Below are 23,404 nucleotides of genomic sequence, written 5' to 3' on the forward strand. Positions count from 1 at the left end.
CTGTGTCAGGGGAGTGTGGAGGGCTGGTGGTGTGTACAGCGGAAGCACATTCTGGAAGATCCCCCACCGGCTCCCTTCTGCTCCTCTTACAAGCTAAGAAGTCACTGTCTCCATCTCACAAGGAGGTGATGAATTCAAGAGCCAATAAACGGAAAGAGTTTGGGGAAAGGACAAGGAAAGCTTTGAGCTTGTGAAATTCACCCATGTGTGGAATTCACTAAATATCAGGCCATCAGAAAGGTGGATGCCTGCCCAGACAGCGGGGAGATGGCAGCAGACCCCGGAGGGTGAGAGTTGCCGGCTCAGGAGAGAGGGGGCCAGCTGCACCCCGATGCTGAAGTCCTGGGGATGTTGTGGTCGGAGGGAGCAGAGGAGACACCAGGTCCCTGAACCCCATGCTGCTTCCAACAACACAAGGCAGGGGCAGAAATAGGTCCAACAGCAGGGACTCTGGGGCTGAGGTTTTCTGACGGCCCACCCACTGCCGGAGGTCTCTTTCTGACCTGGAGCCCCTCGGCCAGCACTGGCCAGACCCCGGGTGCCCCCTCCCCAACATTAGCGCAGCAGCCCCGGAGGGCCGCACCCCACCAGCCATGCTGGAGAATGAGGAAGGCCCAGCCCGGAGCCAGGCTGGAGCAGCCTTGGCTGTCTGGACCCTGTTGCCTAGGTGCGCAGGGACCACCCCATGTCATCTAGAGCCCCCACCAAATTCATGGTGAATTCGGCCTTGTCCTTATGGTGTCCTTAATTTGAAAACACCATGATTACAGCCCCTGTCTCCTTGAGGATTTGGTCACTTCTTAAGACATCTTCATACTTGAGACGGCAGGGGACTCCAGCCCAGAATCAGGAAGGGTGACTCGGGTCAGCGCCCTAAGACATCAAAGGTCAGCCTTCCCGCAGGAGGCACAACCACGGCGGGGTGTTCAAAGCAGGCAGGACAGCCAAGCCCTCTCTCTGCCTCACCGTTCTTCTCATTCCGTGGCGAGGCTTGTCATTATCCAGGACTCTCCTCTGGGTCTTGTAGGGAACGCCCTCCAGCCTGCACCCCTGCGACTCCTGCCTGTGTCACAGTGTCACAGTCACCTTGCATCCAACCCCAGGCCTGGCCTGCTCATTTAGCTAGGGCCTCTGATTTCCGAGGCTGATGGGGGATGACACTCCCCCTTAGACAGTATTGCTCTCCCTCCTCCTGTCCCCAGCCTCAGGACCTGGCATGGCAACGTTTGAAGCTGAGACAGACTCCCAAGGCCACTGACCACAGGTTGACCCTGGCACCGTATGCAGGATTCCCATCTGTCCTTTGTTTTGCGGATTTTGCCTCATCACCGATGCCACAGGCCTTTCTCAACCAACCATCTGCATCCCTCCCAGCCCTCGGGATTTCTGTCTTTCCGGTACAGGACACATGTGCAGTCTGAGGTCACAGGCCCAGCCGAGTGGACTCCTGCAGCAGAGCAGGCCACAGGCCGGGAACCTGAGCACTCAGGTCAGATGGGGTCGACCAGGGGGCTGGCAGAGAGAGTGACACAGGGAGGCCTGACTGCCCAGTTCTCCACACGAGAATTAAGGAGAATTCCACTCCTTGTCTCCCCGCCCCGAGACGATCTGACAGCATTCTGTGCCCACTGAAACGGGCTCTTCGAAGGTCCCAAGGAAGATAGTTCACAGTGACCGAGCTCGCTTCCCAGATTGACCAAGCGTCAGGCAGGGCCCAGCATGCTCCCCAGCAAAGAAGCTGGGACAGTCCATGGAAGCTGCAATCTTGCTTGGTTCTGTCCCTGCCAGCAGCCTCCTCCCTAGTCATGGAGATTCAGGGGAAGAAAGTGAGAAGAAGCAGGAGAGACAATGGCTTTGCACCTTTAGAAGGAATGGCCAGCCGGAATCTGGGGAGCAGGCAGGGGGAGAAGACAGAAGCGGGGGCAGGACATGCTGAGGAGAAGGCCGTGTGCATGCACACACATAGGTCCTGGCCTTCCTGAACGAGGCATGTCCACAGGAACCGAGGTGTGTTCCAACCTCATGGGGCGCACTTCTGCGGGGGGGAGAAGGCCCATGTCTCCCAGCGGGAGACTTCCTGATGTCCTGAATGGTGGTGTGGAAAGAGAGAGGAAGGATCCGTTTAGAAATAGCGCTAACTGGGTCATCCGGGGCCTGTCTGCAAACTAATGCATTGTACATTGGGTGTAATGGAGCTGAAAATGGAAAAAGCACTTGTGCGAGACTAACTCAGATGTCAGCAAACTTTTCCGGGGGATTCGGGGGAACTTGGCTGTGTGGCACGTACTCACCAGGAAGCACAGTGGTCCCTGCACTCTTAGTGAGAGGAGAGACTGGCAGGCCCAGCCCCGAAGCCATAATCAGGGCCCAGTGGACACGTATGGGGCTCACTAACACCCTAGCCTTCGGTACAAATGTATCAGCCTCTGAGCTGCTCACAAGGGCTGCCAAGACCGTGCACACGCTCACCCACTGCCCCCTGGCATCTCGTACAAGCGGGGACTGTGGGCACGCTCTTCACAACTGCTGGCCTCTGGCCTGATCCCTGCTCTGCCACTTCCCAGCTGGGAGACTTGGGGCAAGTTCCTTGACCTCCCTATTCCTTCGTCCTCTGTGAAATGGTAACAGAAAATGCTGTTCCCTAACAGGACCAGTCTTGCAGACACCAGCAGCCCAGGGATGCCCGAGGCTTGTGGGAAGAGCTTCATTTCCTGGTTGCTAGAACTGATGCATGGCCAGACGCCCCAGACAGATGGACCAGGAGGCCTAGGAGTATTTGCAACAGTGAAACTAGAACTGGAAAAACAGAAGTCCCACACACCCAAGTTACCACAGCACGATTCACTCCCATGGGGTGGGGGGTGGAGGCAACCCAGTGTCTACTGACAGATGCATGGAAAAGCGAAATGTGGGCTAGTCATCTATGGGAATATTACTCAGCCCTGAAAAGGAGTGAACGTCTGACACAGGCTACAAGGTGGATGGGCCCTGAAGGCATTATGGTGGGAGTTAAAGAAGGCTGGTCCCCAAAGGCCAAGTACTGCCTGATTCCACTTATGGAGGCACATAGTGAGGTCAAGTTCAGAGAGACAGGAGGTACAACGCTGGCTGCCAGAAGCTGGGCTTGGGAGAAAGGAACCGGAGTCGGTGTTTGATGGGCGCAGAGTTCCCCTTTCCCACAGTGAAGACTTCTCGAGAGGGTTGTACAACGTACTGGACGCTTGGAAATAGTTAAGATGGTAAATGTTATGTTAATCGATTTTACCACAATTGAAACAAACAGAAGAAACATGTTCTAGGAGAAAGCTGGGGCTGAAGTGAAGAAGGCTGATTCTAAAACCCATTACAGCTTCTTAGCCACTCAGGGCCTCTCGTTCTGGAGAAAAGACTGGCTAGGCCAAGTTCCAGAAGGCAGTCAGTGCCCAGGCTAGCACCTCTCCCAAACACACACATGTGCGCGTGCACACATGTACACAGTATGTGCACATGCACATGCATGTAAATGCACGCCTGTATGCAACACATACGCATGTACATGCCGACGGCTGTGCAGAGAACCCCTCCCTCTCACTTCTCACGCGACAGCACCCAGACTTCCTGAGCCACCCCAGTGCTGGGACATCCTTCCTCTAACCACTTACCCTGCACGCTGGCATCGGCCACCTGCCATGGGAAAAGCTTTTGTAGTCATCGGGCAGAAAACCACAGTGGGTGTGTGCAGGAGCTGACTAATGCCATCTCCCAGTCAGGTGTCCTGCCACCGTCCGGTCTTGCTGTGGTCAGGCGGGGTGGAGGTGGAGGGCTTCCTGGGAGCCAGGACTCTAAGTGTGGGGCTTGGTAAGGGTCGAAGGGGACCCCTGAGAGCCTCATGGACAATGAGGACAGGGAGGCCACTGGTCGTGAGAGACATGCCAACCAAGGGACAGCTCCACTACTGCGAGGCAGCAGGGGACTACAGGAGAGGGGACAGTGACCAGGCCAGGCCCCTGTGGGGAGGCTGGGTGGGTGGGAAGTCAAGGTCCACCCTGACCATGCTGTGAAGGGCAAAGCCAGCTCTTCTGTCCCCAGAGCAAGCCCTTGAGAAGAGTCAGCACCCTTGGGCTTCCTGAACGTTCTCCCAAACACACTCCTCCCATGAGGCCCCGCTGAGCAACCAAGCCTGTGGCCCTCGTCAGCCACCACAGATGAGGAGACATGGCCTGAGTGGTGGCTGTGGCAGCAGCTGCCTGGGGCCTCTGAGCACACAGGGAGCTGACCCTGGACAGCCAGCCCCCATACCCCACACCTGTCCATGGCACGGGCATGCCACGGAGCAGGCACAGGAAGAGCCTGGGCACCGCTGACCCGAAGGCCACTGCTGCAGGGCCCAGTGGAGATGGGGGACTGATCTGTGCAGCCACCTGCTGCCCATTTTTGGGGTCACCGGGGGGCTGCCTCGTGGCAGGAGAGACCCTGCGGATTTGTTTGCTTTACCTACAGCCCTCCCTGGGGCCCGCAGGGCCAGCTGCCACATACTTGGGAGCAAGTCCTCAAGAACCAGCCCAGGCCCTAGCTCTTTGCCACCAGCCCCCCGCTGCTTCTCATCCATGGTGTCACCTTCAGACCCCAAGCTTTGCATGTACTCTGGACCTGTGGCAGATGCACCAAGAAGTGACCAGCACTCTGCCTCAGGACTCCTGTCTGCGCGTCAGTGACCAGGGAGGCACAACCCAGGCGATGCTGCCTGCAGAACTGGGTGTCATCCCCCGCCAACTCTGAGACCCCCAGAGCCTAGATCTGCTGCTGCCCTTCTCCCCACCTCTCCCAAGCGCTCAGAGAAGCGCCTCTGCCTGCCTCACTGCCCTCAGCTTCGCAGTCATTGACATGGACCGGCGTGCCCGTCCCCACCTGCAGAGACCACCCCCCTTCACCCTCCCCAGGAGAGCCCCCCGTCAGCCACCCTGCCTTCTTCCCAGCCGCCTCCATTCCACTGTCTCTGGGAAGGAAGCCTCACGCTTCCCTTCAGACCCACCGTACCTGTCCCTCACGGCTGCTCACCTCACCTCACAGCATCCCCTTCCTCTCCTGCTTGCTTTCACTTAGCCGCGCCCCTTCCTTGCCTCTCCTCTCCCCCTGCCCCCACCTTCTCCCCCACAGTCCCTGAGGGCCTCCCTGGCTGTGGGCCCTGGGGCCAGGTACTAAGCCTCTCTGTGTGGCGGTCACCTCCTCAAGACGACCCACACTCCTCCTCAGGCAGGTGTAATGAGACAAGCTGAAGAGAGGCAGGGGTTCGGGGAGGGGGTGGCGTCAGGCTTGTCCTGGGCTCATGGTCCCTGAGAAGAGGCAGCTCTCCCTGCCACCACACGGCAGCCGCCACCACACAGCAGCCTCCTCCACATGGGAGGGAGGCTCCTTGGAAGCAGCAGCGTGGCTCCCAGGCAGGCCCTGTGTGAGTGCTTAGCATGTCGGCGGCAGGTCAGAAGGCCCCGCCTGGCGCCTCCCCGATCACGGGGCCCCAGCTCATCCACACCGTGCTCCCAGCAGCTGCTTTATGCCAGGGCACCCACCGTAAGCAGACTGGCTGGGCAGGACAGGGTCAGGCCACACCCCCACCCAGCCAGCATCTGGGCCCTGACCTGGACAGAAGTCCCCAGAGGGCTGCAGACAACCTAGCCCCAGGCCTGGGTGCAAGTGCCAAAGGGGCGTTCTCCTCTGCAGAATCCGGGACCAGTGGGCCTTCTCTACATGTCTCCGTGTACTTTATGGATTTTCTCCATTAACCCTCACAGTCGCATTTTGAGAAGAGCCCAGAGAGGTTAACTGACACGCTCAGGGTCACACAGCGAGGAAGGTCTGGCCAGCGCTGCCTAGATGCCCCCATACCCTTTCCCTCTTTGTCACAAGCAGCAGGTGGCCACCTTCCCAGCCTGCCATGTTTTGTGTGGTGTGGGACTAAGTCCTGTCGGGCCAGTGAGGTGTGGCTAGAAATGGCAAGGACCACACCTACGTCCCCATCTTCCTGCAGCTACTGGCCAGATGTAGAGCAGCGAGTGCTGGCTTCCAAATCCCAGGTGAGGGCAGGCAGACTGACCTGACCACCCCCCCAGCCCCACAGCAGACTGTGACCTGAATGAGGAACCAATTCAGTATGCTGAGATTTGGAGAATATTTGTTACACCAGCAAGGGCACACTAACACAGAAGGGACAGAAATGGCCCCGTGACTCTCCCCAGCACAAGTACCTCTCCACACTTCTGCACTGGATAGCAACAGGGAAAATTTTTGATCCCTTGACAGTTGTCTTTCTAGAATGTTCTCCCATTGTGTTTCTTCCTTGCGCATGGGGGCACCCATACATATCTCCCCTCCCCTGACAGGACTCCCACCAACTGCACGATCTCTTCCTCAGGTCTTTAAGACTCAAAGTTGGCTTAAGCAATCTGGAAGTGACCAGCCTCACCTCTTCTGTCCTCCATCTGTGGCCACATCTTTGCCCACTGGGACCTTTGCATGAGAAAGGACCAAGGAAACAGATTCACTTCAGCCAAAGACGGGTTAAAGAAAAGGCAGGAACCCTGAACTACTTGCTTCAGCCTGAGGAATAGGCACAGATGTTGGGGTAGACTAACACTCACTTGAGCCCAGAATCACCTCCTCCTGGAAGGCCTCTGCTTCCTCCATGCCTAGCCAGTGCAGGCACCCCATAAATGGCTCTGAATGGGTGAACGAATGAGTGAATGAGTAAATATCTGTTTGCTGAACATAGAGAGTAGGATGTTGCCATTGGCCAGATGTGTCCAGACTGCAGTGGTTGGAAACAAGAGGGACCAGCCATCACGGGGACAAGGATGCTTCGAGCAGGGCTAGAGGGACCCACCCATTCCTCCAACACACACCAGCCCTCCTTCCCTAGTGGGAAGGGACCTGCCCCTGGAAGAGCTGAAAGCTCCCGCCCAGCTGTGCCCACCCACCGGGGCCTGCACCATCAGAAGCGGCTGTAGGGGCAGGGGGGTGGAGAGCTGCCCCCGACCCCCTGCACGGGCTCCCTACATCCAGGCCCACACATGCACAGTGGAGGTGGCCAAGGCGGAGAGGGCAGACTCACGATCCCATTCTGCACGCTGAAGCCCAGCTGGTACTTGAGGTCAGGCCGCTTGATGAGGACCGTGGTGACTGGCGGACAGCTGACGATGTTGAGCTTCACCTGCGTCTGGTTCTTCAGACCCTGTGGGACGGGGCGGGAGTCACAGGGAGCCTCGGATGCCACCTACAAGCATGTGCTCGCCCGCCCATACCGAGGCTGAGTCAGCGGGCAGGGTGGGGGGTGCAGGGGAACAAGGCCGGTGGGTCAGCCCCCTCTCGGCCTCCAGGTCCCTCTGTGCAACCCGCGTGTGCGGCGGCTGGCTACCCTGGGCGGCAGTGCAGGCCATGGCCCGCTGTGCTCTGATACGCCATCTGACCCAGATGAAACCAAGCTGCTCGTGGAGACAGAGGCCAGGCCCTGCCCACCACCGTGCATGACCAGCGGGACAGCACCAGGGTCACGGGAAGGGCCTCCAGCCAACACTGGATGCAGGAGGAGCTCCTTCTGTTTAGAAGGACCAGGAGGGGGATGCCTGGGTGGCTCAGTTGGTTGAGTGGCTGTCTTCAGCTCAGGTCATGATCCTGAGGTCCTGGGATTGAATTCTACATGGGGCTCCTTGCTCAGCGGGGAGCCTGCTTCTCTCTCTGCCTCTGTTGCCTCTCTGGCTACATGTGCTATCTCTCTGACAAAAAAAATAAATAAAATCTTAAAACAAAAAAAAAATAAATAAATAAAAAGAAGAAGAAGAAGAAGAAGAAGAAGGACCAGGAGGAAACCTTCTTCCAAACAAAATGTGCGAATGGCAGGGGCAGAAACAGGTGGTGAGGGGCTCAGTGAAAATCTCTAAGCAAGAGGACCTAGTGTCCACAGTGAGACTTGGCCAGCTGAAGCCAAGGGGGACATCAGGCCCCAGAGAGGTTGTGACTGTCAGCAGGTGCCCCAGGCCATGGCTGTGAGGATAAGTCCCCGCAGACGAAGTCTCTGGTCCCGCGGCTGAGGGCTGTGCGGTGCCTACCTGTCTGTCTTCTAAGGTGGTCGCCCAGCAGGTGACCTCTGAATGCCCTTCAGCTGTCAGGCTGATGAGGACACAGGCCTGTCCTCCAGCACCAAGACTGCAGCAGGTGAGGAGGGAACAAGCCACAGGGGGCTGGGGGCAGAACGCCCACGGACGCCCCAGGGCTGCCCCCAAGCAGGCAGAGCCCACTGTCTGGAGACCCTGGACAGGACAAAGGCACAGGAGCGCTGGGCCCCTGGGCCGCCTCGCTGAGCTTCCTGTCCCAAGGCTCTTCTCTAGCCAGGGCAACCAGGCATGAGGACCCCCCAGCAGGGACTGGGAGCTCAGCATCTCCCAAAGCTGCAGGCTCACGGGCCAGATGGTCAGAGCTGCCAGCCCTGCTCTCAGACGCCTGCAGGGTGACCAACCCTCCCCATGTGCCCAGGAAATGGGACTCTTGGTGCTAGTCTGCGAACGTCCCACACATGCCGGGTCACCCTGCATCTGGGGGTCCTCAGCCCTTGCCTGGGGTCCATGTCCCTCAGAAATGGCATCAGTGAAACCAAATATCCCATTCTCACCCCCAAGGGCAGCTGGGGTCTCTCCAGATCTGTTTCCTCACGTGTCAAGTGAGAAAGGACAAGGTAGTGAGAATAAAACAAGGCAGGGGCCCCACGTACACACCTTGATGATGCCCTGACAGGTGGCCAGGGGCAGCCCCACCAGGCTGGTGCCGTTGATGGACATGATCTGGTCCCCGATGCTCAGCTTCCCTGAGCGGGCTGCCGGGCCGCCGTTCATCATGTTCGCCAGGATCACCGTGGGCAGAATGGAGCCCCAGCCCGACTCCACCACCACCACGCCCAGGATCTCGCCCTTGTGCTTCTCCAGCTGCAGCTATAAGGACATGAGTGGTGAGAGGTGCCCGTGGTGGGGGCCGGGGAGCTGTGCGCCTACCACCTCACTCCGGCCTCGCCTGGCTCTGGCTCCCAAGCTTGAACCAGGAGCACAGACACCCTCCTGCCCATGCCTGGCATGGACCCCTCCAGGCCCCAGCGGGCCTCCAGGTCCTACCTCTTGCTCTTCTCACCTCCCACCAACCCATGGAGGCGAGAAGAATGATAGACTCCAGGACTCAAATCTGCCCCCGGCTCTTGCTCTGATCTAGAAAAGTCCTACCTTCATTCCACTCCAAGGCTCACTCTCAGAAAGCTGCCTGTCATTCATTCAGCACTAAGTCTGGAATAGTCATTCATTCATTCATTCATTCACTCATTCATTCAACAGCAGTCTGATTATTCCTTCCCCTGGGCAGTGCCCCGAAGCTCCCCATTTTGAAGATGCTTCTTATATGCTTTTCAGAAACACCTCCTGGGTGCTGAGCTCCAGTAGATGATAATAGCGGCATTAAAAGGCACATTTTCAAGGTCATTAAGACTGACTGTAATCAGCTCCTTTGTTACAACAACACCTCATTTCACACACAAGTGCTCAGCTCCAAAGGCAGGCACAAATGTACTTTCCGGGGAGAGCTTCATTCTGCCATGAGGGTGGGGATTCGCATGAGGGCCCTTCGAGCGAGCTGCTCCAGGGCATCGTGGCGGGGGGTCGGGGAGCTCTGGTGTGCAGGGGCCCAGCGTGGGTGGTGGCAGGGGCCACAGCAGTGTGGCATCCTGTGGTCTGCCCAGGGTGTGTGTGTCTCACCTCCTTGCAGTTCTCAGAGTTGGAGAAGTGGATGAGGTCGTCGTTGTACATCTCTTGGGTGTTGATGATGTCGCTGTACTCTTTCTGGCTCAGGTCTTCCGGGTTGATGCCATTGGCCCGCAGGAATTCCTGGTAGGCCACACTGAAGGCCTGGCCAATGGACTGTGCGATTAGCTGGGCCTGTGGGCACGGAGAAGCCCACTAGTGACCGGCACAGGACCACAGGCGCCACGCAGCCAGGAGAGGAGGGGCTGTGACAGGGCTGGGTGCGGGGGCACGTGTAAGCCTGGGGTAGGCCCTTGCCTGGGCTTAAAGCAACAAGAGAGAAACTGCAGGCCCTCCTCTGGTGATGGGCTGTCCTCACGGCAACACCCCACGGTCAGCCACCTTAGGGGGAGCCTCTTTGCTGTCTTTTTTTTTTTTTAAGTTTTTTTTTTTTTTTAAAGATTTTATTTATTTATTTGTCAGAGAGAGAGCACGAGCGAAAGCGAGCACAGGCAGACAGAGTGGAAGGCAGAGTCAGTGGGAGAAGCAGGCTCCCTGCGGAGCAAGGAGCCCGATGTGGGACTCGATCCCAGGACGCTGGGATCATGACCTGAGCCGAAGGCAGCTGCTTAACCAACTGAGCCACCCAGGCGTCCCAACGACCTCTTTGCTGTCTTGAACTCAGCAGGGCCCGATCCTATCTGCTCCTACCTGAGCCATTTAAGTCCCAGACCATCCAGGACAAAGCACAGTTTCAAATAAAGTCCAGAAAAATTTTAGCTTGTTTGCTAAACATCTTATTTTCATTGCTTTAACTGAAAAATGTACTATATTTTCTTTCTTCCCATCTTATTCCAAAAATAAACTTAAGTTGTGTGTTCTTGGAGGAGGGTCACAGAGACTGAGCTGTCTCCCCAACATTTATGTCTCTTTAGCAACAGAACCCAATGTCAACTGGGGAGGCACGGTATATGTCCAGCTGTTCTTGGGGGTGGGGGGCAGTGTGGCTGTTTCACGCTGACGCTGATGAAAAGCACAAGACCTGGAGACACCAGTACAGACCCTACAGAGCAAAGCATGTCGTTCCATTACAAGGAACCACTTGTGTGGACGTCATTGAATTTCTGACACTACAGAGTGCTGGACATTGAAAAGTCATGGCCAGGCTTTCCCTCTGGTTTTGACCTAAATGCTTAAATCTCTTTCTCCCTCTATACACTGCATGCTTTAAGTGCTACAAATGAGTATGTCTCTGTACCAAAGTGGGCTGGGCTGGACAATAAAAGTAGAGCTGGAGTATGGAAAGCTTTCCTGAAATAGGTAAGGAGTCTAGATTGAACTGCCCTCCCACACTGGGCCCAGAATAGTTTACAGGAAGGACAGGCAATGCTCACTTGGCAGGAATAAGCCCTGCTCGCTCCCAAGACCAGCATTTTGGCTGCGCTGCTTAGGGCGGACTGGCCAGAGCTGCCTTCCCTGGAGGCCACTAGGGGACACCCCCGCCTGGGCACATGTGGACTGAAGGGTGGAGAGCCCAGAGATGGTGCACTGGAGAGCAGCAGAGGAACAGCCAGGGCTCTAGCAGAAGCTGGGAGTCAGACCTCGGGAAGAGGCCAGAAGAAGGTGGGGGCGGTGAATGAGAGCCCAGGACCTGCCCTGCCCGACTGGGGTCCCAAGGCTTGCTGCCGGCTGCCCCCAGGCCTCCATGTCTGTCCTCACTTGACTGTAGTCCTCTGACAGGGAGGGGTTCTGAGAGCATGGCTCCCTTCACCCCTGTATGGATCGCCTGGTGATGCTGTCTGATGCCCTGGGGCTCTGTCTGGGGCTCTGCCTGGGTGCCCCACCCCAATCCATAGAAGCTCCTGGGGACAGTGAGGCCCTTCATGCCAGGGTGCAATCCAAGAACTCTAGGCACTTCCCCACCAACAGCTGGGGGCAGTCTCCCAATTCCCCATCTGCCCCAAGTCCTAGTGTCCCTCCCAGCCAGCCTGGGGGCCACACTGGGAACCCTGCAGACAAGGGGCTCCCCTGTCCCCTCAGCTCACAGCCAGGGCCTGTGGGTGTTCAATGCTGTGAAGCCAGGAGCCCCGCTCAGGCAGGGGGGAGTACAAGGGGCTCAGAGAAGGGTTGGCTTTGGCAGTTTGGCACTCAGAGGCGGCCTCCTGCAGGAGGTGGGGTGGGGGGAATGGGAGCTGCCACACCCCAGCGCTCCTTTGCCTTAGCACTTTCGCCTGTGTGGGTCATATACCCTGGCCTCAGTCCTGGAGTGTCTGAGCTCCATCTCATAGAGGGAAACTGAGTCTCAGAATGAGCCCCTGGTATCCTTACTGCCACTTTTCATTTTCTCTAGGTGTTCCATCTGCTGCCAGCAGACCCTCAGACCCCTTACTCATCCCCAGCAGCCCCCTGGACGGAGCCACCATCCAGGTTCTATGCTCTGGGCAACTGCTGGGTATTCCCACACACACCCTACCAGGAGGGTCCTGCCCTCAATTCTTCAAGGGCCACTCAGAGTCCCACTCATGCTCACCTCCAGCCCTCGGCCCGCGGCCATCCACAGGGGCTGGCAGCTCGGAGGCCCATGGCATTCCCTGCTCCTGTGACTTCTCTGCCGGCCGGCTGCTCACCATTTGCCACTGGTCTTGCCCGGCCCATCACTCACAGCCCTTCCCGAGGACGCATCTCTCCCCACCAGGTCTCTAAGACATCCTCTAGCCCCGAGTCCCATGGAAGTGCCCATCCAGGCGCCCAAGGAGATCTGGATCGTGGGGAGAAGAATCTGTGTGTGCACCAGCGGGTATGTGTTTAAATTTCTTCTCCCATCAATATACCATTGCTTCAAAGCACTTCTAGATGACTTCAACTGCTTAGCAAAAGGAAGACTCTACCTCAGTCTTGCCTTCACATATAAAAATCTGGGGGCCATTCCCTTCTGTTTCAGGTCCCTGCCCTGCAAGCCCATATGTGAACAAGAATGCCCTTTTCCAAATATCCAGGCTTTCGAAATTCTCCTTTGGCAACACCCACAAGATCTTCCCGCCAGGGGGCAGCAGAGAGACCTAGCCCAAAGTCTCCTGTGCTCACCACTTGGCCCCCTGCTCCCTTCTCTGGTTCACTTCTCCCAGCTCCAGGCTCAGAAAGATGCTCTCATCCCACTGAAGGAAAGAGTCAAGGGGTTCATGGTCTCTTAGTGAGTGTGAAGTATTTTGAATTACGACAAGAAATGGCCATGAGCAAAAGCAGAGCTATTCCTGGGCACAGATATTGCTTCTTTGTATGCAAGCCTGGCGTGTGAAGATGCACATCTTAACCACCAAAAAGTCAGGAGTAATTTGTTAGCGCCCCTGGCCTGTTCAACCACGTTCAATTTACAAACAGCCCTGAAGGACGTTATTTCACGAAGTGAAATAAAAATATGTTCACTCTCTTCGCAAACTCTGAATGTTAGGAAAAACAAACAAACAAAAACCAAAAAATTCTGATTCCATCGGAGACATCAATGACAGTGCACCAGATTTCCACCTGAGGCGCAGTTTCTAAAGAGCCTGGGATGCCGCTGGGGCGGTGGTGAGGTCGGGCCCGCAGGGAGGGGCCCTGTGTGCCCGCACGGTTACTTACGTCCTCGGACTCGAACACGTGGCAGATCATCTTGTACTGCTTCTTCCCCTCCTGGGCCCCAGGGGTGGTCTCGATGCAGTCCTGCGAGGCCGACCGGGGCATGCGGCGCCTGGCCATCAGCACCACGATGTTCCCGATGTCCGCGATATAGGAGATGGTGCGCAAGGCGTGGTCCATCATGGTCTCCTGTCAGGAGCGGGACAGATCCACGTTAGGGAACGTTAGGGAGAACAAGCCATCACAACACACTCAAGTTCGGGATTTCTTGGCCTCAACGCTGATGCCCTTTGGGTTGGGTCCTTCTATACTGTGAAGGGCTGTCCCTCACACTGTAGGACAATTAGTGGCACCCCCGACCTCTCCTGGCTAGATGCCAGTAGCTTCGCCCCCTTGCTAAGTTGTGGCCACCAGAAATATTTCCAATCTTTGCCAAATGCCCCCGTGGGGGACAACATCACCCTGGTTGACAGTCACTGCTCTGGGAAACATGGCGTTCGAGGGCAGTGATGCACAGTCAAAGTGACTCTGGCTTTGCCCCATAGCACCCTCCCACTGTTTCTTGCAGGCACAAGGTCAGGGGCTGCTCTTGTCCCTGCTGGGGGAAGGGGGGCAGCTGGCAGAGGCAATCTGTGGCTTTGGAGAGGGGTCCCTTCTCTGCAAGCCATGTGCTTCTCCCTAGCAGCTGAGGAAGGCTGTGAGGCCAAAGTTTTCCACAGATGAGTTCTTCCCGGGGAGCCCAAGCAGGACAGTCCCCCGTCAGGGGACCCTGAGGCAGCTCCCCTGACTGATCGATGCGTCTCTGGCCATTCAATTCCCTGGGCTCCTGGCAGGTCCATTACCCTTAATGGTTTTTGTCATCTTCCAGGAATCTCCCCTGAGCATCCTGCTTGTGACCCCTATGTAACAAGGCTGCACACAAAAGCTCTGAAAAACTAATCAGTTGGTCTTTTATGCCTTTGTGCTTTTTCCACAAAAGAAGATTTGGCTGCTTCTGCAACCTCGGAAGCCTCTTTTCTTCCTCACAGAATCTACTTTTACAGCAGATATTACCCCGCGTCTGTCTTTCGGGAGCTGATTTGTTTCCTGGCCAAGGCCATGTGGGGTGGGATGGGGTGAGGTGGGGTGGGGGTTTTAAGCCCCAAGAGCCACTTTTCAGGAAGGGGGACTGGTCCGGAAACCGCCGAGGGTGCCTCTTCAGCACCCTGTGGCCACAGATCCTGGGCAGACCGAGGGACAAGTGTGAACTCTGGGCTTTTTAGAACACATATACTGTCTAGCTCCGCTCGCGGCAAAGCCCCAGGAACAATGAGATCCCTGCGACCATGGGCACGGCCAGCGCCTGGATCTTTGTTTCTGTAATATTGTTCCCCACAGAAAGGAAGTGCGTGTGACTCCTCAAAGAAACTGCCGATTCCAGGTCTGCGGCTGGGGAAACATCAGGGGAGCTCGGAACAGCTCACCGCCTCAGAAAGCAAGGACGTGATCAGCGACTAAAGCAAAGATGTCCAAACCACCCAGGACCCAGTTGAAAGGTCCAACTGGGGATCACCAGCGCCCCAAAAAGAATAACACAAGTCACCAAAATAAATAAATAAATAGATAGATAAATAAATAAATAAATAAATAAATCGATCCATCTGTCCACAGTGAAGAGAGTGAAAAAGAAACAAAAGGTCTTCTGCCTGGGGTCAGGTGCAATAATAAAAAGTGGAGAGTGTGACATAATTAGGAAATGCAGCATTTTTGCACTTCCAATGTTAGAACCAACGCAAGCAAGATGATCCTTTGTGCCAAAACCTGCAGGCAAAATGGGTATCAGGGAACAGGGTCCCCACACATCTGGACAGTCACCACACAGATTACTCGCTGAGGACAAAGAAGCAAAGGGGTCATTACCCTGGCATCTGGCCCTCCTCCCACGGGTCTAGGAATGGAGGTGAGTGGAGCCTCCCTCTCCCCAGCAAACTTCAGGCACAGGGCACTGCCAGAGGCCTTCCCGACCCCTCCCTCCCTCTGTCCCATGCCGCTGGCCTCCTGCCCTCTTCCTCATCGCCGCGTGGGCCTTTCTATCTGGCACGGCTCACTTGTTCCTCACGGATCTGTTTTCCCCACCAACAGCAGTGATGAAGGCCCAGGAAAAATGAGCAGAAGCTGGCCAGATGAATGGTTCACAGGTGTAAAATCTTAAGACAGCCCCCCCCCCACACACACCCCCTTGGTGGAGCACCACCCCCTCGGAGGGCCAAGGGCTCACACGGCCTTTCCACCCTCCTGCTCCATTCCCCAGGCCTGGCATGCCCAGGTTTCCGGAAGGCCCTTCTAGAACCCTGATGGTGAGCACACAGCTTCCGGCTCCCCACACCTTCCCCTTCATTTTGCCTCCTTAATCAGGGCTGCAGCACACCTACACCACAGGACACCGCAGGGTTTTTCTCTCCCCCCCCCCCCCCCCGCAGCTTGCTCCAGATTTCACAACCACATCCCATTCAAGCCGCGGGGTCCGCAGCGACTGTCCTCAGGGACAGCCCTTCAGCTCACTCCCAGAGGGAAAGTTCTCCCGCAGCCAGACCTCGTTCTTCTCTGGTTCCTGAGGTGGGAAGTTAGGGGTTCAATGACATGATTTTAAACAACGGTCTTTAAAGCGCTTACCTGTGTGTCCGCATTTAACACCTTGATCCTCTGGGTGGAGATGAAGAGATCCACTTCGGTCAGGGTCTGGGCATCCCCCTCCGAATTCTAAGATAGGACAGTGGATACTGTTACAAATGAATAAAACAAACAAACAAAAAAAAACCCAAAACAAAAAACCTAATTTGAACAAAGGCCTGACAATTTTACTAATGACCCTGAGCGCCCCTAGAGGGAAATGCCTCTCCGGCTGGGAGCAGCCCTGGGAAATCTCAATTGCACGCCGCCTTCCAGCACAATCTCTAGCGAACTGAGTTCTGAAGGCAGTTTGCACAGGGCGTGAAGAAGGAGGGAGGAGACAGCTTCCGGAAGCCTGAGCATGGAGGGGGCCGGACGCCTGGGGTCTTGGGTCCCAGCATCCAAAGCGCAGCCCCTCCACTCCCTAAAATGTAGGCCTGCCTGCCGACGCTTATCAAACTCGGTAAAGGCACAGGGTCTGTGTACTCGGGCTGCACACGTTTCCGGGATTTGGGATTCCAAATATCCCCAGAAATGGGGAAGAAATTTTCAAAGGCGTTGGATTAGATCGTCAGCATCTTCTTCTGATTTAAATAGTCCTAGTTATGTCAACCCCCCCAGCAGGCTTAATGCTGATCTTCCAAAAACCCTAAGGGAAGCAAGACCCCAGTAGGACTCAGTGCTGCCCTCCCAGCAACATGCGAAAAATCAGAAGATGCTGTCACACAAACGCCCCTGTTTTGTCAGCTCCTGGAGTGTGTTCAGCTTATGGCCATTGCTTATGTGTCCATGAAATGTTCTAGAAGCTGGGTGAACTATTTATTCAGGGTCTGCTCTAAACCAGGACAGCTTTTCATTGGTTTTTACAACCATGGGAATTTTAATTACTACTGCACAGTGGCAATGACATACAAATTCTTTCAGTTTACCCACTGAGGTAAGAAATACTTTATGGTCACTGAGAGCCCACGGTGACATATCTTCTACTTCAAAAGAGCAGAAACAGGGAGGAGTCAAGATGGCGGAGAAGTAGCAAGCTGAGACTGCTTCAGCTAGCCGGAGATCAGCTAGATAGCTTATCTAAAGATTGCAAACACCTGAAAATCCATCGGCAGATCGAAGAGAAGAAGAACAGCAATTCTGGAAACAGAAAATCAACCACTTTCTGAAAGGTAGGACCGGCGGAGAAGTGAATCCAAAGCGACGGGAAGATAGACCCCGGGGGGAGGGGCCGGCTCCCGGCAAGCGGCGGAGCAACCGCGCACAAAATCAGGACTTTTAAAAGTCTGTTCCGCTGAGGGACATCGCTCCAGAGGCTAAACCGGGGCGAAGCCCACGCGGGGTCAGCGTGGCCTCAGGTCCCGCAGGGTCACAGAAGGATCGGGGGTGTCTGAGTGTCGCAGAGCTTGCGGGTATTGGAACGGGAAAGCCGGCTACAGAGACAGAGCTGACAGTAAGCTCGCAGCTCCGTGTTACCTTGAACCGGTCGCAGGCTCGGTGAGCTCGGAAGCGCGGCCGGAGGTCAGGCAGACGGGAGTGACTGGGCGCTGTTCTCTGAGGGCGCACTGAGGAGTGGGGCCCTGGGCTCTCGGCTCCTCCGGGCCGGAGACCAGGAGGCCGCCATTTGTATTCCCGTCCTCCGGAACTCTACGGAAAGCGCTCAGGGAACAAAAGCTCCTGAAAGCAAACCCGAGCGGATTACTCACCCCGGCCCCGGGTAAGGGCGGTGTAATTCCGCCTGGGGCAAAGACACTTGAGAATCACTACAACAGGCCCCTCCCCCAGAAGATCAACAAGAAATCCAGCCGAGACCAAGTTCACCTACCAAGGAGTGCGGTTTCAATACCAAGGAGAGCAGCAGAATTCCAGAGGAGGAGAAAGCCAAGCACGGAACTCATGGCTTTTTTCCTGTGATTTTTTTTAGTCTTGCAGTTAATTTAATTTTTTCGTTTTCATTTTTTTTTTTTTTTTTTTTTTTTTTTTTCTCGCCTTCGGGTAAAATTTTTTTTTTTTTTTGTTAACTTTTTTTTTCTTTTTTAACGATTTTTTACTAGTTTATCTAATATATATATATATATATATATTTTTTTTTTTTTTTTACATTTTTCTTAGGTGTTTTCTTTTTTTAAAATTCTTTTTCTTTTCTTTTTTTTTTTTTTTTTTTCTTTTTTCTCTCTTCCTTTTTGAACCTCTTTTTATCCCCTTTCTCCCCACTCACGATTTTGGATCTCTTCTAATTTGGTTAAAGCATATTTTCCTGGGGTTGTTGCCACCCTTTTAGTATTTTACTTGCCCCTTCATTTACTCTTATCTGGACAAAATGACAAGACGTAAAAATTCAACACAAAAAAAAGAACAAGAGGCAGTACCGAAGGCTAGGGACCTAATCAATACAGACATTGGTAATATGTCAGATCTAGAGTTCAGAATGACAATTCTCAAGGTTCTAGCCGGGCTCGAAAAAGGCATGGAAGATATTAGAGAAACCCTCTCGAGAGATCTAAAAGCCCTTTCTGGAGAAATAAAAGAACTAAAATCTAACCAAGTTGAAATCAAAAAAGCTATTAATGAGGTGCAATCAAAAATGGAGGCTCTCACTGCTAGGATAAATGAGGCAGAAGAAAGAATTAGTGATATAGAAGACCAAATGACAGAGAATAAAGAAGCTGATCAAAAGAGGGACAAACAGCTACTGGACCACGAGGGGAGAATTCGAGAGATAAGTGACACCATAAGACGAAACAACATTAGAATAATTGGGATTCCAGAAGAAGAAGAAAGTGAGAGAGGGGAGCAGAAGGTATACTGGAGAGAATTATTGGGGAGAATTTCCCCAATATGGCAAAGGGGAACGAGCATCAAAATTCAGGAGGTTCAGAGAATGCCCCCTCAAAATCAATAAGAATAGGCCCACACCCCGTCACCTAATAGTAAAATTTACAAGTCTCAATGACAAAGAGAAAATCCTGAAAGCAGCCCGGGAAAAGAAGTCTGTAACATACAATGGTAAAAATATTAGATTGGCAGCTGACTTATCCACAGAGACCTGGCAGGCCAGAAAGAGCTGGCATGATATTTTCAGAGCACTAAACGAGAAAAAACATGCAGCCAAGAATACTATATCCAGCTAGGCTATCATTGAAAATAGAAGGAGAGATTAAAAGCTTCCAGGACAAACAACAACTGAAAGAATTTGCAAATACCAAACCAGCTCTACAGGAAATCTTGAAAGGGGTCCTCTAAGCAAAGAGAGAGCCTACAAGTGGTAGATCAGAAAGGAACAGAGACCATATACAGTAACAGTCACCTTACAGGCAATACAATGGCACTAAATTCATATCTCTCAATAGTTACCCTGAATGTGAATGGGCTAAATGCCCCTGTCAAAAGACACAGGGTATCAGAATGGATAAAAAAACAAAACCCATCTATATGTTGCCTCCAAGAAACACATTTTAAGCCCGAAGACACCTCCAGATTTAAAGTGAGGGGGTGGAAAAGAATTTACCATGCTAATGGACATCAGAAGAAAGCAGGAGTGGCAATCCTTATATCAGATCAATTAGATTTTAAGCCAAAGACTATAATAAGAGATGAGGAAGGACACTATATCATACTCAAAGGGTCTGTCCAACAAGAAGATTTAACAATTTTAAATATCTATGCCCCCAATGTGGGAGCAGCCAACTATATAAACCAATTAATAACAAAATCAAAGAAACACATCAACAATAATACAATGATAGTAGGGGACTTTAACACTCCCCTCACTGAAATGGACAGGTCATCCAAGCAAAAGGTCAGCAAGGATATAAAGGCCTTAAATGACACACTGGACCAGATGGACATCACAGATATATTCAGAATATTTCATCCCAAAGCAACAGAATACACATTCTTCTCTAGTGCACATGGAACATTCTCCAGAATAGATCACATCCTCGGTCCTAAATCAGGACTCAACCGGTATCAAAAGATTGGGATCATTCCCTGCATATTTTCAGACCACAATGCTCTAAAGCTAGAACTCAACCACAAAAGGAAGTTTGGAAAGAACCCAAATACATGGAGACTAAACAGTATCCTTCTAAAGAATGAATGGGTCAACCGGGAAATTAAAGAAGAATTGAAAAAAATCATGGAAACAAATGATAATGAAAACACAACGGTTCAAAATCTGTGGGACACAACAAAGGCAGTCCTGAGAGGAAAATATATAGCGGTACAAGCCTTTCTCAAGAAACAAGAAAGGTCTCAGGTACACAACCTAACCCTACACCTAAAGGAGCTGGAGAAAGAACAAGAAAGAAACCCTAAGCCCAGCAGGAGAAGAGAAATCATAAAGATCAGAGCAGAAATCAATGAAATAGAAACCAAAAAAAACAATAGAACAAATCAACGAAACTAGGAGCTGGTTCTTTGAAAGAATTAATAAAATTGATAAACCCCTGGCCCGACTTATCAAAAAGAAAAGAGAAAGGACCCAAATAAATAAAATCATGAATGAAAGAGGAGAGATCACAACTAACACCAAAGAAATACAAACTATTATAAGAACATACTATGAGCAACTCTACGGCAATAAATTTGACAATCTGGAAGAAATGGATGCATTCCTAGAAACATATAAACTACCACAACTGAACCAGGAAGAAATAGAAAGCCTGAACAGACCCATAACCAGTAAGGAGATTGAAACAGTCATTAAAAATCTCCAAACAAACAAAAGCCCAGGGCCAGACGGCTTCCCGGGGGAATTCTACCAAACATTTAAAGAAGAACTAATTCCTATTCTCCTGAAACTGTTCCAAAAAATAGAAATGGAAGGAAAACTTCCAAACTCATTTTATGAGGCCAGCATCACCTTGATCCCAAAACCAGACAAGGATCCCACCAAAAAAAGAGAGCTATAGACCGATATCCTTGATGAACACAGATGCGAAAATACTCAACAAAATACTAGCCAATAGGATTCAACAGTACATTAAAAAGATTATTCACCACGACCAAGTGGGATTTATTCCAGGGCTGCAAGGTTGGTTCAACATCCGCAAATCAGTCAATGTGATACAACACATCAATAAAAGTAAGAACAAGAACCATATGATACTCTCAATAGATGCTGAAAAAGCATTTGACAAAGTACAACATCCCTTCCTGATCAAAACTCTTCAAAGTGTAGGGATAGAGGGCACATACCTCAATATCATCAAAGCCATCTATGAAAAAACCCACCGCAAATATCATTCTCAATGGGAGAAAAACTGAAAGCTTTTCCGCTAAGGTCAGGAACACGGCAGGGATGTCCATTATCACCACTGCTATTCAACATCGTACTAGAGGTCCTAGCCTCAGCAATCAGACAACAAAAGGAAATTAAAGGCATCCAAATCGGCAAAGAAGAAGTCAAATTATCACTCTTCGCAGATGATATGATACTATATGTGGAAAACCCAAAAGACTGCACTCCAAAACTGCTAGAACTTATACAGGAATTCAGTAAAAAGTGTCAGGATATAAAATCAATGCACAGAAATCAGTTGCATTTCTCTACACCAACAGCAAGACAGAAGAAAGAGATATTAAGGAGTCAATCCCATTTACAATTGCATCCAAAACCATAAGATACCTAGGAATAAACCTAACCAAAGAGACACAGAATCTATACTCAGAAAACTATAAAGTACTCATGAAAGAAATTGAGGATGACACAAAGAAATGGAAAAATGTTCCATGCTCCTGGATTGGAAGAATAAATATTGTGAAAATGTCTATGCTACCTAAAGCAATCTACACATTTAATGCAATTCCTATCAAAGTACCATCCATCTTTTTCAAAGAAATGGAACAAATAATTCTAAAATTTATATGGAACCAGAAAAGACCTCGAATAGCCAAAGGGATATTGAAAAAGAAAGCCAACGTTGGTGGCATCACAATTCCGGACTTCAGGCTCTATTACAAAGCTGTCATCATCAAGACAGCATGGTACTGGCACAAAAACAGACACATAGATCAATGGAACAGAATAGAGAGCCCAGAAATAGACCCTCAAATCTATGGTCAACTAATCTTCGACAAAGCAGGAAAGAATGTCCAATGGAAAAAAGACAGCCTTTTCAATAAATGGTGCTGGGAAAATTGGACAGCCACATGCAGAAAAAATGAAATTGGACCATTTCCTTACACCACACACAAAAATAGACTCAAAATGGACGAAGGACCTCAATGTACGAAAGGAATCCATCAAAATCCTTGAGGAGAACACGGGCAGCAACCTCTTCGACCTCTGCCGCAGCAACATCTTCCTAGGAACAACGCAAAAGGCAAGGGAAGCAAGGGCAAAAATGAACTATTGGGATTTCATCAAGATCAAAAGCTTTTGCACAGCAAAGGAAACAGTTAACAAAATCAAAAGACAACTGACAGAATGGGAGAAGATATTTGCAAACGACATATCAGATAAAGGACTAGTGTCCAGAATCTATAAAGAACTTAGCAAACTCAACACCCAAAGAACAAATAATCCAATCAAGAAATGGGCAGAAGACATGAACAGACATTTCTGCAAAGAAGACATCCAGATGGCCAACAGACACATGAAAAAGTGCTCCATATCACTCGGCATCAGGGAAATACAAATCAAAACCACAATGAGATATCACCTCACACCAGTCAGAATGGCTAAAATCAACAAGTCAGGAAATGACAGATGCTGGCGAGGATGCGGAGAAAGGGGAACCCTCCTACACTGTTGGTGGGAATGCAAGCTGGTGCAGCCACTCTGGAAAACAGCATGGAGGTTCCTCAAAATGTTGAAAATAGAACTGCCCTATGACCCAGCAATTGCACTATTGGGTATTTACCCTAAAGATACAAATGTAGTGATCCAAAGGGACACATGCACCCGAATGTTTATAGCAGCAATGTCCACAATAGCCAAACTATGGAAAGAACCTAGATGTCCATCAACAGATGAATGGATCAAGAAGATGTGGTATATATACACAATGGAATACTATGCAGCCATCAAAAGAAATGAAATCTTGCCATTTGCAACAACATGGATGGAACTAGAGCGTATCATGCTTAGCGAAATAAGTCAAGCAGAGAAAGACAACTATCATATGATCTCCCTGATATGAGGAAGTGGTGATGCAACATGGAGGCTTAAGTGGGTAGAAGAATAAATGAAACAAGATGGGATTGGGAGGGAGACAAACCATAAGTGACTCTTAATCTCACAACAAACTGAGGGTTGCCGGGGGGAGGGGGTTTGGGAGAAGGGGGTGGGATTATGGACATTGGGGAGGGTATGTGATTTGGTGAGTGCTGTGAAGTGTGTAAACCTGGTGATTCACAGACCTGTACCCCTGGGGATAAAAATATATGTT

The 23,404-nt window shown here is 51.9% G+C and overlaps 1 protein-coding gene across 5 annotated transcripts in view; it reads right to left on the bottom strand.

Moving 5' to 3' along the window:
* The window catches only part of APBA2 (amyloid beta precursor protein binding family A member 2), a 249,547-nt gene that overhangs the window by 4,144 nt on the left and 221,999 nt on the right, over positions 1 to 23,404 (bottom strand). For all 5 annotated transcript variants that reach the window (XM_045070615.1, XM_045070618.1, XM_045070614.1 and 2 more), the window contains 5 exons: positions 16,014 to 16,100; positions 13,365 to 13,550; positions 9,762 to 9,941; positions 8,742 to 8,954; positions 7,085 to 7,204 (listed from right to left, as the gene is read on the bottom strand). In XM_045070615.1, the coding sequence (XP_044926550.1) occupies positions 7,085 to 7,204; positions 8,742 to 8,954; positions 9,762 to 9,941; positions 13,365 to 13,550; positions 16,014 to 16,100 (786 nt within the window). The remainder of the gene's footprint in view (positions 1 to 7,084; positions 7,205 to 8,741; positions 8,955 to 9,761; positions 9,942 to 13,364; positions 13,551 to 16,013; positions 16,101 to 23,404) is intronic.

This window comes from Mustela putorius, unplaced genomic scaffold, assembly GCF_011764305.1.
Source record: "Mustela putorius furo isolate JIRA1106 unplaced genomic scaffold, ASM1176430v1.1 tig00003972_pilon_pilon_pilon, whole genome shotgun sequence".
NCBI lineage: Eukaryota > Metazoa > Chordata > Mammalia > Carnivora > Mustelidae > Mustela > Mustela putorius.